General features: G+C 41.9%; 1 protein-coding gene across 1 annotated transcript in view; it reads right to left on the reverse strand.

The window, feature by feature from the left end:
* The window catches only part of APLF (aprataxin and PNKP like factor), a 497,521-nt gene that overhangs the window by 46,029 nt on the left and 435,945 nt on the right, over positions 1-15,547 (reverse strand). The window contains exons 9-10 of the mRNA XM_030196354.1: positions 13,632-13,678; positions 8,688-8,729 (exon numbers count right to left, since the gene is read on the reverse strand). Coding sequence (XP_030052214.1) covers positions 8,688-8,729; positions 13,632-13,678 — 89 coding nt within the window. The remainder of the gene's footprint in view (positions 1-8,687; positions 8,730-13,631; positions 13,679-15,547) is intronic.

A 15,547-nucleotide genomic window follows, 5' to 3' on the forward strand; every position in this document is an offset into this window, starting at 1 on the left:
CGCAGTACGATCGCTCGCGCGACGGAACGCCGTAAAGAGATTTTGCTTTAAAATCCTCCGGGGCCGACGTGGCGTCACCCACTTGTGAGAATATGCAGCCTGCTGTCTTCGGAGAACACCTGTTACAGGTAAGTAACTACTCTTTTTCCACCTATTTGCAGGCTCAATGTGGCTTACATTGTCCTGTAGAGGTGTTCGCCATCTCCGGTAGTGAAACAAAATACAAGGAGTTAATGTGGTCGGATAAGGTTCATGTGTTATAGACACATTGGGAATCATAGAGAGGAAGAGTTATGAATAGTTTATTGCAAGCTTTGGTATCATTTAGTTATGAATAGTCTATTACAAGCTTTGGTATCGTTGTGTTGCAGGGTTTAGGCACTTAAGTTGGGTCGATAGGGTACACCTTTTTAATCAGGTTGGTTTTTAGTGATTTCCGAAAGTTTAGGTGATGATGAAAAACAACATGAAAATGCACATCCAGTTTAGTTTAATTTATTAAGGGGCCCTTTTACTAAGCTGTGTAAGGGCCTATGCGCGCCCAATGTGCGCCATTCCGAGTTACCGCCCGGCTACCATGTGTGCTGGGTGGTAATTTCATTATTGGCGCATGTCACCTTCGTGCATCAGAAAATATTTTGTATTTTCTGGCGCGCAATGCTACTGGGCAGTAAAAGGCATTTGACCCACGTAGACCCCTACCACCCGGTTAATGCGTGAGACTTACCGCTAAGTCAACGGCTGGCGGTAAGGTCTCAGACCCAAAATGGGCACGCGTCAATTTTCATTTTGCCGCACGTCCATTTTCGGTCAAAATTATAAAAAAGGCATTTTTACAGGTGCGCTGAAAAATGATTCTGCGCATAGACGCCGACTCCGTGGGTGCTGTGGGTGCTCCAGCACCCCCAATAGTCACCCACCGGAAGTTCCCTGCAGGGCGTCCCCCCCTCCCTCCAAAATTTAAAAGTCACTCATCTTACCTCCTCGTCGGAGGAATTACATCTGCAGCAGCAGCCTAGGAAAAAGCGTGCAGGCAGGAGACTCAGAGCTGTTCCGTTTGGTCTCTCTGAGCTCTGGTCCCACCCTCATTTCCTGTTTTCGCAAGGGCGGGACCAGAGCTGAGAGAGAGCAGACGGAACAGCTCTGAGTCTCCTGCCTGCACGCTTTTTCCTGGGCTGCTGCTGCAGATGTAACTCCTCCAACGAGGAGGTAAGATGAGTGACTTTTAAATACCACCTTTTAACTTTTACCTATTTTGCTGTCCAAATTAATGAGTGCAGAAAAAAATTAAAGCAGAACTTCTGGTTAGCAATAGAAATCACAGATCCTGCAAGAACCTACAGTGGGGGAAATAAGTATTTGATCCCTTGCTGATTTTGTAAGTTTGCCCACTGACAAAGACATGAGCAGCCCATAATTGAAGGGTAGGTTATTGGTAACAGTGAGAGATAGCACATCACAAATTAAATCCGGAAAATCACATTGTGGAAAGTATATGAATTTATTTGCATTCTGCAGAGGGAAATAAGTATTTGATCCCCCACCAACCAGTAAGAGATCTGGCCCCTACAGACCAGGTAGATGCTCCAAATCAACTCGTTACCTGCATGACAGACAGCTGTCGGCAATGGTCACCTGTATGAAAGACACCTGTCCACAGACTCAGTGAATCAGTCAGACTCTAACCTCTACAAAATGGCCAAGAGCAAGGAGCTGTCTAAGGATGTCAGGGACAAGATCATACACCTGCACAAGGCTGGAATGGGCTACAAAACCATCAGTAAGACGCTGGGCGAGAAGGAGACAACTGTTGGTGCCATAGTAAGAAAATGGAAGAAGTACAAAATGACTGTCAATCGACAAAGATCTGGGGCTCCACGCAAAATCTCACCTCGTGGGGTATCCTTGATCATGAGGAAGGTTAGAAATCAGCCTACAACTACAAGGGGGGAACTTGTCAATGATCTCAAGGCAGCTGGGACCACTGTCACCACGAAAACCATTGGTAACACATTACGACATAACGGATTGCAATCCTGCAGTGCCCGCAAGGTCCCCCTGCTCCGGAAGGCACATGTGACGGCCCGTCTGAAGTTTGCCAGTGAACATCTGGATGATGCCGAGAGTGATTGGGAGAAGGTGCTGTGGTCAGATGAGACAAAAATTGAGCTCTTTGGCATGAACTCAACTCGCCGTGTTTGGAGGAAGAGAAATGCTGCCTATGACCCAAAGAACACCATCCCCACTGTCAAGCATGGAGGTGGAAATGTTATGTTTTGGGGGTGTTTCTCTGCTAAGGGCACAGGACTACTTCACCGCATCAATGGGAGAATGGATGGGGCCATGTACCGTACAATTCTGAGTGACAACCTCCTTCCCTCCGCCAGGGCCTTAAAAATGGGTCGTGGCTGGGTCTTCCAGCACGACAATGACCCAAAACATACAGCCAAGGCAACAAAGGAGTGGCTCAGGAAGAAGCACATTAGGGTCATGGAGTGGCCTAGCCAGTCACCAGACCTTAATCCCATTGAAAACTTATGGAGGGAGCTGAAGCTGCGAGTTGCCAAGCGACAGCCCAGAACTCTTAATGATTTAGAGATGATCTGCAAAGAGGAGTGGACCAAAATTCCTCCTGACATGTGTGCAAACCTCATCATCAACTACAGAAGACGTCTGACCGCTGTGCTTGCCAACAAGGGTTTTGCCACCAAGTATTAGGTCTTGTTTGCCAGAGGGATTAAATACTTATTTCCCTCTGCAGAATGCAAATAAATTCATATATTTTCCACAATGTGATTTTCCGGATTTAATTTGTGATGTGCTATCTCTCACTGTTACCAATAACCTACCCTTCAATTATGGGCTGCTCATGTCTTTGTCAGTGGGCAAACTTACAAAATCAGCAAGGGATCAAATACTTATTTCCCCCACTGTATGTTAGATTGTAGAAATCTGAATACAAGTGAATTGAGTCGCAGTATAGAACTTAGAAGGGGAGAACATGTGGATTCCAAAGCTAAAAGCACAAGATAACAGTGCTAAGAAAATGTTTGTGAACTCCAAGTAAAATAATACTTACAAATGCTCACTTTATTTCACATTTATTTGGTATATCACATATCTTAAGAAATTCTAAGCAGTTTACAATGGTAAAACAATATAGAAATAATATAAAATTAACAAGATACAAAAGTAGGGATAGAGCTGGACAAATAGGAAATAAACAAGAGGAACTGTATTATGTTAATGTGTAGCAAACCTAATTGTAACACAAAAAGGAAAATGAGAGTGCCTCAGTGCATGCTTGGACAAGGTCATCAGCCAGTCTAGTAATAGGCAGCTTGTTAACCCTCTTGGAAGTCCTGATTTTAAAAAATGGGGTTTTTTTCTATATGAAAGTTTGAATTTCTTAAATTAAGTTTCAAGTCCTAAGTTTAGGGGAATGTTGCTCCAAAGGGAGGGTGCTAATAGTCTGAAGCAAGAGATTCTTATAAAATTGAGACAGATTTTATGGTGGGAGCAATTACTAATAGTTGGTGTTGCTTAATCTGAGCACACTACTAGAACCCTCATCCACACGCTTATCACCTCTCGCTTAGACTATTGCAACTTGCTTCTCACAGGTCTCCCAGTTAGCCATCTCTCTCCTCTTCAATCTGTTCAAAATTCTGCTGCACGACTAATATTCCGCCAGTGTCATCATGCTCATATTAGCCCTCTCCTCAAGTCACTTCACTGGCTTCCTATCCGTTTCCGCATACAGTTCAAACTCCTCTTATTGACTTATAAGTGCATTCACTCTGCAGCTCCTCAATACCTCTCCACGCTCATCTCTTCCTACATTCCTCCCTGGGAACTCTGTTCACTGGGTAAATCTCTCTTATCTGCACCCTTCTGCTCCACTGCTAACTCCAGACTCCGTTCCTTTTATCTTTCTTCACCATATGCCTGGAATAGACTTCCTGAGCCGGTATGTCAAGCTCCATCTCTGGCCGTCTTCAAATCTAAGCTAAAAGACCACCTTTTTGATGCTGCTTTTAACTCCTAACCCTTATTCACTTGTTCAGAACCCTTATTTTATCATCCTCACTTTAATATTCCCTTATCTCTTATTTGTCCTGTTTGTCTGTCCTAATTAGATTGTAAGTTCTGTCGAGCAGGGACTGTCTCTTCATGTTCAAGTGTACAGCGCTGCGTACGTCTAGTAGCGCTTTAGAAATGATAAGTAGGAGGAGGAGGAGGAGAGGGGGAGGGGAGGGGGCTTGGCCTGGAACTGGGAGAGTGAGAGGGGGGCTGGAACTCGGAGGCAGGGAGGGACAGGGGAGGAGGGGAATGCACCACCTGTAAAAAAAAAAAAAATTCAGCACCCCCAATCATTTTGAAAAGTTGGCTCCTATGATTCTGCGTGCATCTATAACACGTGCCTACACTACCGCAGGCCATTTTTCAGTGCACCTTAGTAAAAGGACCCCTATGACTTTCTAGTCTACCTTTCGCTAAACCACAACAAAGTGGTTTACAAACACACACACACACACACACACACACACACACACACACACACACACACACACACACACACACACACACATATATATATATATATATATATATATATATATATATATATATATATATATATATATAAATATCTGAGAAACACAGGGTATCAGAAAGGAGAATAGGACAGATATCAGAAATGGGTGTGCTAAGTTCAGCTGTTTTTAATTTAAGAAATCTTTCAATATCATTTGTTACAAGCAGGATTTGAAAAGAAAAGTGCTTTTGAAGTAAAGCTATACTGAAGGCACTTTCTGGACTATCAAGCTCCATATGAGTTGCTGAACTATGGCGGCTTAGTAAACAGGGCCCTCAGATTGTGAACCCACTAGGGACAGAGAAACAGTACCATCTAGTAACACTAGAAATGAAAAGTAGTAGCAGTTCATCTAAGTTGTTGTTGTGTGCTGTTGTGTTAATGTCAACTCATTTATTTATTGCATTTGTATCCCACATTTTCCCACCTATTTGCGGGTTCAGTGTGGCTTACAATACATTTTGAATGATGGAAATACAATGTGCTACAGTACAATTATGGGTTACATTATGAGGAGTTGTGGGAAGACAAATCAAGTCAAAACAACATTTAGAGCGTATAAACTGTGGAATGTTACAATGGGGAAAAGATAGGGCGAAATAACAATAGCACGAGAACCTTAGGGTGCAGCAATTTTATAAGTGGGTGGGGTATTAATTGTGGTGAAGATACGGGTAGGAGAATTCAGAAGAGAGTGTGTTGATGCATTTCTGTTAGTGTGTGTGGACTTCATGTGTTTTGATCCTTGCAGTAAATTTTCTCGAAGAGATAAGTCTTTAATCGTTAGTGACCCCATGGCTAATAGACTTGATTATGGCATATTGGGGTATAATTTTAGCACAGAAAACAAGCAAGGGCAGATTTCTGTACAAATCTCAGGGCTGGATTAAGGCACTGGCAATCTGTGTGCATGCCTAGTGACAAAATATTTAGGGAGGCCCTATATTCTACATAATGTGTGGAAGCTAGGATAGCTAACATATATGAACATTTTTCAAATTTAAAGCTTCTATAGTTCTCCAATCCTAACCCCTATGTGAGCTAATGAGAAGGCACTGGGAGCAGGAACACTGGACAACAGCTCTAGTCACAGAAAGAATAGGGGAAGTTCCTGGGCTGTGCAAGTGAAGCCTCTGCATGAGGAAGTGGAACTGAATCCTATCAGAGGCACTACACTACACTGACTATGAATAGTAAAAAAGACAGCAGACCCAGCTAAACAGGAACAACTTTTATTACATACAAGATTTTAAAAATCACAATTAAAGACTCAACATGACCGTGTTCTGGCAAAATCAAGAGAACAAATAAAAACCTTTTACAATATCCATTTTTAGGAGACACACTAGATTTCAAAATTATAAAGGCAAAAATGATAAAGGGCCTCTTCATTCAAGTTGTTGTAAGCGGTTACCATGTGAATTAGCAAGCAGTAATAGTTAATGCAAGGCTAACAGAGACAATGCTGAAGGAAAGGATAGTGAACGTAATAGCATCCAACAGGTTGCAAGACCGGGTGCATTTTTACCTGCTGGGGGGGGGGGGGGGGGGGTGCCGCGCGCCTGTCGGCTTCACTTGTTCCATGCTCCCTCTGCCCCGGAACAGGAAGTAACCTGTTCCGGGGCAGAGGGAGCACGGAACGAGCGGAGCCGACAGGCGTGCGAATCCCCCCGCAGCGGCGTGCACCCGGGGCGGACCGCCCCCACTGACCCCCCCTTGGTACGCCACTGCACTGCACCCACTAAAACTGCTCCAGGGACCTGCATACTGCTGTGATGGACCTGAGTATGGCATAGAGGCTAGCACAAAAGATTTTTAAAGATGTTTTTTTTAGGGTGGGAGGGGGTTAGTAACCACTGGGGGAGTAAGGGGAGGTGATCCCCGATTCTCTGCGGTGGTCATCTGGTCAGTTCGGGCACCTTTTTGTGCCTTGGTCGTAAGAAAATCAGGACCAGGTAAAGTCGTCCAAGTGCTCGTCAGGGACGCCCTTTTTTTTCCATTATGGGTCGAGGACGCACATGTGTTAGGCACGCCCAAGTCCCGCCTTTGCTACGCCTCCGACATGCCCCTGTGACTTTTGGTCGTCCCCGCGACGGAAAGCAGTTGAGGACGCCCAAAATCAGCTTTCAATTATGCCGATTTGGGTGACCCTGTGAGAAGGAAGCCCATCTTCCGATTTGCGTCGAAAGATGGGCGTCCTTCTCTTTCAAAAATAAGTCTGATAATGGCAAGTGTGATCTTTTTCTAAAGAAATCTCTCGCTTTCTCTAATAAGTAACTGTTTTACTGAAAACTGAAAATAACATTTTTTATTGCATACATCGATCACCGTGCTCTGTAATTTAGTTCACAATAGAATGTTTTATGAACTGTGATAAAGCTTCAGGTGTTCTGTATCAGATAACTTGGATTAATAATTGGGAACATTTTATATTTTCTTATACCTGCACAAAAATCAGATTTTTATTCATTTTTTAATCAAATTTTAGAATCATGTTTCTAAGTAATGCTCAAGGAAATGCAGATTATATAGTAACCATACTACAGTTCAAAAACAATTAGTAATTAGAACACAGCTATTATGACATTGTAAAATCTTCACATTTATGTTTCTAGCACAAACCTCTGCATAAAAAAAGCAGACAAGTCACTGAGGTAATGCTATAAGACAGAGTCTAGTTTTAGGCACCAAGAATGTGCCTATTTAGCGCTTATTCTATAACGAAAAGTAAGAATCTACTTTTTTTTTATCGAGTACAAGTATAATAGGTCAAATGTGCATGTATATAAGTGCAGGTAATTTGAATTCCCTGAAAAGCTTCACTTAACACTATAATGTAACATACTATGCCATACGTTATATTGTTGTTTGAACATTTTTACTGCTGTAATTGTCTATTGCTTATGCTGAAGTGAATTTCCTTCAAAAAGACAGTAAATACATCCTAATAAATAAATAAATAGAATACTGACTCCTTAAAGAAATGCCCCCACTAGGGTGTGTACTTTATACATATGGAAGGTTTCAAAGCAAAAGTACAGACATAATTTAACTTTGTGCAAAGCCTGGATGTACAAAGTATGCATAGTCGTTGACCCAGTGAAGACAGTTTGAAAATGGCCACTTATGTTACTCACAGGGAGGGTATTCAAAGGAATTTGCTCAGGTAACCAAGAAGTTACCTAAGGAGCCCTTTAAAAAGCGTTGGTAAGCGGAACACGGGCTTACCGCACGCTAAATTGGAACTACTGCCGGCCCAACACGGCCGCTGGCGGTAGTTTCTGTCTTGAGTGTGTGTCATTTCCAGAGTGCTGGAAAAAATAATTTTTCTAGCGCGGCGCTAACTCGGCGGTAATCAGGCGTTGCCATCCAGGTGGCGGTAAGTGCTCCCTGTCACATGGCCACGTGGAAAGAGTTATCTTGCCGCATGGCCATTTTTTGGGAGGGGGAGGGTTTACCCACGGCAGTAAAAAGGTCCTCCGCCACTACCACAGTATCCTTTTTCCCGCAACTTAGTAAAAGGACCCCTAAGTTAATTCCCTGGGTTGTAACATCTAATCCTTCAGTGTGGCTGCTCTATTCTTGTGGAATAAACTTTCTTTGGCTCAAAGGCTGGAAACATCCTACATTAGATTCAAATCAGGTTTGAAAACCCACCTCTTCAGATTGGCGTTCTTGAATTTATTTTTTCTTAATTTCTTTCGTGGTCTAATGAACTGGTACAGCATGGTTTCAATGAATTATGCTTAGGATGAGCCCAATTCATTATATGTTTTTATCTTCTTATTCCATATACTGTGTGTGGATATTATTGGATATTATTTATTCTTACTATTGCTATTAGATTAATATTGTAAACTGCTTAGATACCACATTTATATGTGGTATATCAAATAAATTTGAAAGTTGTTTTTTTAATAAAGCCCTAATCACAGGTCAGTTCAGCTGAAAGTACATATGCATTTTAGCTGGATCAAATAAATGCAATTTTCATATGGATACATTTTCAGGCTTTGAAAATTGCCCTCTAAATTATTCTTACACTCATCAGTCCCTATTAGATTCACTGGAGAAAGCAGAATATTCGTACCTTTCTTAGAAGTTTTTCGCCTTGGTCTGCTAGCTTCAGTCTCTAAAAAAAGAAACAAACATTTATATCTAGACAAAAAAATATGAAACTAATAATACACTATGAAATTTTCATATACCATATTAACAGCTCTCAGATTTATAAAACAAATGAAAGAGAAAAAAAAGCAGCAGGCACTCTGAAGACTGGAAGATGACAAATCACCTATATGTGTCATGTCATAGAATAGTGGCCAATACAAAATCATATTTCCTGGGTATATGTGGGAATTCCTGAGCAGTCATCATCTCTCATCTCAAAGAGCCCCTTAGTCTTACAGATTAGCTGAAGCATAAAACAGCTCCAGGAGGGGATAATGAATAATGGACTATCTTCTATATATGGCTCCTGAAAAATCAGCACCTGAAAAATTAGAACTGAAAATACTTCCACCTAGGCATATTCTGTAAACCACGCCTCAGGGGCGTAGCCAGACCTCGGCAGAGCCCAAGGTGGGGGGGCACATTTTAGCCCGCTTCCCCCAGCTACTGACCCCCCCCCCTCCCCCCGCCGCAAGGTACCTTTGCTGGCGGAGGTCCCCAACCCCCGCCAGCCTTAGTCTTCTTCAGCGTTCTCCGGCTAATTCGCTCACTTCGCTGACGACATCCTGCACGTTCCCACTTAAAGGAACATGCAGGATGTGCTGGACGTCAGGACTCACAGCACAGATCAGCGAAGTAAGCAAATGCAACGGAGACTCCTGCCAGCAAAGGTACCTTGCAGTGGCCGGGGGAGGGGGGTCGAAAATGGAGGGGGCCCAGACTAAATCTGTGGGGGCCCATGCCCCCATGGCCCTACCTAGCTATGCCCCTGCCACGCCTAGATTTAGGGGTGGTCTATAGAATACACCTAGCAGGTTTATAAAATAAGCCTAGCGGCCATGCCTGCGCCTAACTCTAGGCACATCCATTTACGCCAAGTAAAACTTAGTGGAAATATCAGAGCTTAAGTTAGGCGCGGAGCAGGTGTATTCTATAACCGTGCACGCTGATTTTCAGAACACCTACGGTCCGCCCATTCTACGCCCACAGCTACGCCCCTTTTTGGTAGCGCACATTAGAATTTACACGCACCACTTTACGAATACATCTAGCAAATTGTGCGTGTAAATTCTAATTAATGTCAATAATTGCTTGTTAAGTGGCAATTATTGGCACTGATTGGCTTAAGTAATTAAAGTTGCATGCGCAAATCCAGAATATGACTGGACTTGGGCGAGCAATTTCGGTTGCACTATATACAAACCAGGGTATTATGTGTAACTGATTACTAACCATGCTCACTGAATGTTTCTTACAGGCACTGTAAGCAACTTTGCTTTTATCGGAGGAGAAGCAGAATGGCCAGTCACACTACCAATGAAGTTGGAGAACATGTTTTTTTTTTAGTGAAAACCCTTTTCCTGTTTATAATTAAACATTTGTAATAAGCATGGGCACAATTTAGCGTGGTATTGGGAAGTAGTCCCCCACCTAAATACTTCAGATGGGGTGCTGAATTGGTCTACATGGGCACAAAGAAATAAATGGCAACACATCAACTTGGGTGAACTGGAAGGAGGAGGAACTATGTGGACCAGAAAAGGAGGCAAGGTAACACTGGCCTCTGACTGGCTTGTGAGAAGAAGAGGAGGAGGAGTTGTGTCTCACAGGAGAAGGATGAGTTATGTTGGCCTCAGCGCGTCTAAAAGAAGAGGAACAGTAGAGACAGAGGCAACTGTGGCTGAATCAACCTGCTGAAGCTACAGCTGAAGAGGTGGGAGAATTAAGGCTGATTAGACAGGGCCTAGAAGTGGGAAAGGGCAGATTGTGAAGACTGTCAGTCTGATGTCCACATCCTTTGCCTTCCAAACAAAAACATCAAACTACTCTTAAGAAAATAAACAAGCACTCAAAATAATAAAATGGGCCAGAAGGGCAGGAGAATGGAGTAAGATTTGACACCTCAAATAAACCCTGCAATTCTCACTCACTAAACCTAGTTTTGTGCCAGGAATCAGTATCCAAACAGTAAAGGGCTGATCATGAATTGAAGAGCACTGCACAAAAACTTGATAAATCACAAAAAAATGTTTTTGACAAAAGCAGTCCTTGTATTTAGATTTTTCCCCCATAAATGCTATCATTAACAGGTTAACTATTGTTATTAACTTTGTTACATGTCATCAAAGCAATGTCAGAATAACAAAATTAATGTGAAGACTTAACATATTTTTTGTTTAAATATTAATGTCTGATTAATAATGCAAAAGTTGTGCTAATAAAAGAACAGTTTATATTCTAAATTCATTCACAGTCCTCCATTTCATCTAATAAACTGTCTTTAGCTACAGTCTGATGGTAGAAGTTTCTGTGAGCTTCAGGAACATATTTCTCAACTAAACTCTGGATGTCTTTCACCTTGCCACCTTTAGTGGAATGGGTCCAGAATACACAGGAGTTGTTAGGTTCAATGGCTTTTTTCCTTTGTTCAAAGCATGAAACATCACTGTATAAAAATGTAAAAAAACATTTCATATCCATGTCATGTTTATTGCACATCACAAAAGTAGTACTTGTTTGTGCAAGAGCCTGTTAAGTTCAATCACCTTAAACAGCCAGCTGTAGCTTCCTGGTTTCCCATTTTCATTTCAAACTCAACAGCATTTGACATCTAATTTTGTTGCCATTCCTCACAGATACAGATTCTGGGAGGCATGATCTCTGATTTTGTTGAAAGTTGAAAGGATTTCTTGCTTACGTTGGTCATTCAAATCATCCATAAAGATGCAGATTGCATTTCACACTTTGTGGTGATGTATTGAAATATATGAATAAAGTATAAAGATGGCAAGTCATCTATAAAGCAGAGCTTGCAACCACACTGAGGGCCAGTAGACTACTGCAGTTTTGTCTGTCCTCTCCCATCACACAGTTCGTTTCCAGTTGCTGTCATCATGCTTTTGTTTTTTAGTATATTGGCAAGATAATTTGACATTTTCACTTACAACCACCATGCTCAAAAACAAAGGATTGCTTTGCCTTGCAGTGCTGAATGATCAGCCAGGCTAGCGAGCAAATGCTTAATAAAGCATGGGCTCAAACACTTATTACTACGCAAAACTATCACTACAAATTAATTAAATTGACCTAAATTAACTCTTTAAAATGAATTATAGCAGTAGTTAGCAGATACAAAAATACTGTGCATGCAAAGTGGTTAATATATTAGGAGATTAGCATTTTAAATTTATTTTCCTGTGGGACGACGGATTGTGGACTTAACAGGATTTTGCACAGAGCCAGAGACAAGTGGACTTGACATATTTTTCAGCAAAACTAAGTCTGTAGATAATGAACAGCCCTATGAAAGAATACATCAGTATGAAAATCTCAGTTTGTACCTAAAGCGGACTTGTAAGGTTTTACACAACACCCTTCAATTGTCTACTAGTGCTTCAATGGCTCTACATGCGGCCCTTTTACAGAGTGGCAGTAAGCCCAACCTATTTGAAGGAGCAAAAGGAGCACTCAGGGAGAATAAGGCCATAGCAGAGAGACTGAATGAATTCTTTGCTTCGGTCTTTATGGAAGAAGATGTAAGAGATGTATCTGTACCAGAAATTGTTTTCAAGGGTGACGATGCAGAGGAACTGAAAGAAATCTCGGTGAACCTGGAAGACGTACTGAGCCAAATCAACATGTGAAAGAGTGATACATTGCATGGACCGGTATTGAAAGAACTCAAACAAGAAATTGCTGATCTGGATAATGGTGAGCCAATTGATGGCTAAGGGTGGATATGACTGAGGTCAATAAAATCCTGAGTGGTGTAGAATGGGTAAAAGTGAATGGATTTTTTCACTCAAACCAGCCAAGGTGAGACAGCAGGAAAAGACACCTACAAAACGCAATTACTTTTAGGCACAACCATTTGCACCAATGAAACCCTGGTAAAATCCCTGGGCCTAAATAAGGCACGGGTCCCCTTTATTCTATAATCGCATGCACAAATTGTAGGAATGTCCCTGATCCTCCCAAGGCCATGCCCCCTTTTTCTGCATGTGTGCATCCAGCCATGTAAATTTTACTTAATGCCAATTAGCACAGATAATTGATTATTAGGGCCCAATTATCAGCACTAACTGGCTCATTATTCAACTAAATTGCATGTGCAAATTGGGCATGCATCCAAATTTGCACCATTTATAGAATTCAGGGGTTAGTGTGTCACTTTTAAGTAGGTTAATATAATACATTTTTTGGTATGGGATACAATTATGCCATGGTATTTTTGAAGGTAATTTGACAACTTTTGTGAGGAGGAAACTACCCTGGATGCAGATAGGAAACCACCCATACACCTTTATTTTTTGAGAACAGCAGTTGCTGTTATCTGCAATTGGGTTGGTAGCCCTATAATAAGAATTTACAAGTCAGTAGATATCTTTTGGTTTCGGGTGTGAAAATTTGGATTGTGGCCACAATACTGTTTCAGTTGAAAACTAAATTGGGATCTGCTTACAGCATTAGCACTTCTTACATTCAGTTGCACATATGGCACTTCTATAAGGCTGTAAGTGACACACACAGCAATATTCTAGGATTTTGATTTTAAAAGATTTGAGAATAACAATTATGATAAAATTATTACCTTTGAGATTCAAGAGTGTCCACATAACTACCAGATGATTAATTCTGGTTTTAAACAGAAAATGTAAAATTGTTAGCCATCCTCATTTGCCAGAGATTAGCTTCATTGATTGCACCAGACAGGCACAGATTGCTTCTCATCCTGCAGCAAGCCTCCAGCTGCTGGCTGTGTTAAACTGCTGGCTGACTCTGTTCCATTCCATGTATCAAAATACTAGCTCATTTAATATATAACTGTATGTCAAAAGCAGTTTATTTTACAAAACCATTTTACCTGGGCTTTTGGTGTGTTTGTATTCTAGCTTGTGCTGTGGATTCTTCCTGGAATGAAAGAACAAAAATGTATTAAACAAAACTGTCAACACATTATGATGCTATTTTTAAAAAGATGCACCTGTTATAAAGTCAAGTAAGCACCTACTTGAGTTTATAAAACACTAGCGTAGGTGCTAGCTCAGATTTTATTTATTTTTGTTACATTTGTACCCCGCGCTTTCCCACTCATGGCAGGCTCAATGCGGCAGGCAATGGAGGGTTAAGTGACTTGCCCAGAGTCACAAGGAGCTGCCTGTGCCGGGAATTGAACTCAGTTCCTCAGTTCCCCAGGACCAAAGTCCACTACCCTAACCACTAGGCCACTCCTCCACTCAAGAGGAGCTTGAGGGCCGGTGTAAAAGCTAGCGTATACTTTCTCCAAATAAATGAAGGAATTCTATACTGCCCTGCAATGGGAAAAAGAAACAAGTGCTTCAGTAAAGATAGGCACTTGCTTCTTTTTGCCATTGCAGGGCAGTATAATGGAGGAGTAGCCTAATGGTTAGTGCCAGAGTACCAGGGGAAACAGGATCAATTCCCACTGCAGCTCCTTGTGACTCTGGGCAAACCACTTAACCCTTCATTCCCCAAGGTAAAACTCAGATTGTATGCCCTTCCAGCAAAGGGAAATACCTAGTATGCCTGAAAGTAACTCATCTTGACCAACTACTGAAAAAATTATGAGCTAACCCAAATAAAATAACTGCATCATTTTGTGTTCTATTTTTAGGAATTTCAGCTGGGGTAATGTAGTACAATAATAAGTGATCTAGTGGCGAGAATAATACAGTGGGATCAGGAGACCCAGGCTCAAATTCTGTTTCTGCCACTGCCACTCATTCTGGCCTTGAGCAAAGTCACTTTATTTCCCATTGCCTCAGGTACCCTCTTAGCATTTAAGTTCCATGGGGGAGGTATTTATTGTATTATGTAATCTGCTGTAAAATGTCCTTGTTTAGGGTACTTGAAAAATGCTGAAATAATAGAGAGGGCCATGTAAAGTTTCACAGAAAAGACTCAAAAGGACTAGTCTGTTAAGTTTTTAATAAATCCGATATTAAAACCTAGGAAAAAAGGGGCGTGTCAAGATGGCGCCGTGAGCGGTTGTGTTTGAAGCGGTCTCCTGCCTTCCCTGCTGAATAAATACATATTCCTGTCAGAATGCTGCATACAAAACGTAAAGGGACGATCCGGGGATTTCCCCTACCTTCCGGGACATCCACTCCGGCGAGGAGAGGCTTGGAGCGCTTCTTCCCCGCGGTTTCCCGCGTTAGCGGAGCGGAGTCCTTAGCGGGGGGAGCCGGTGAAGCGGTTCTCCCGCTGGACATAGAAACATCTCTTTCCCCGCTATGCTCTATAACTCCTCCTTGCCCGGCAACTCTCGCTAGTCGAACGGGGTTTCCTCTAGGACCCGGAAAGGGTGACTCTGAGGAGCCCAGAGGGGAGCTCGACCTGACGGGGAGATCAGAAGTAGCAGGAGAGACGGAGGTGAATCTAAGTCGGATTTGGCTGAAGTTATTAGAAATTGAAAGAACCCTGAAACAATCTTCTGATGAGGTAAAGACATTAAATTTATCGATACAGGAAGTGAAGAACTCTATGGAAGTGGTTAACCAAGATTTTTCAAAGAAAATTGAGGCCTTACAGACAGACTCTAAGCAAACGGAAGAATTCAAAGTGGCTGTGATTAAAGATAGTATTGAGATCAGAAGAAAAATGGAACAAATGGAGAACTATAACAGGAGGTTAAACCTTCGACTATTAAATTTTCTTAGAATGATGGGAGTCTCTCCAAATGATATGTTTTGCAGATTTTTGAAAGAAAATTTGAATTTTCCCCAAGAAATATTTCCTCCTTTGAATAAAATTTATTAT

The sequence above is a fragment of the Microcaecilia unicolor genome, chromosome 3 (assembly GCF_901765095.1).
Source record: "Microcaecilia unicolor chromosome 3, aMicUni1.1, whole genome shotgun sequence".
Lineage (NCBI taxonomy): Eukaryota > Metazoa > Chordata > Amphibia > Gymnophiona > Siphonopidae > Microcaecilia > Microcaecilia unicolor.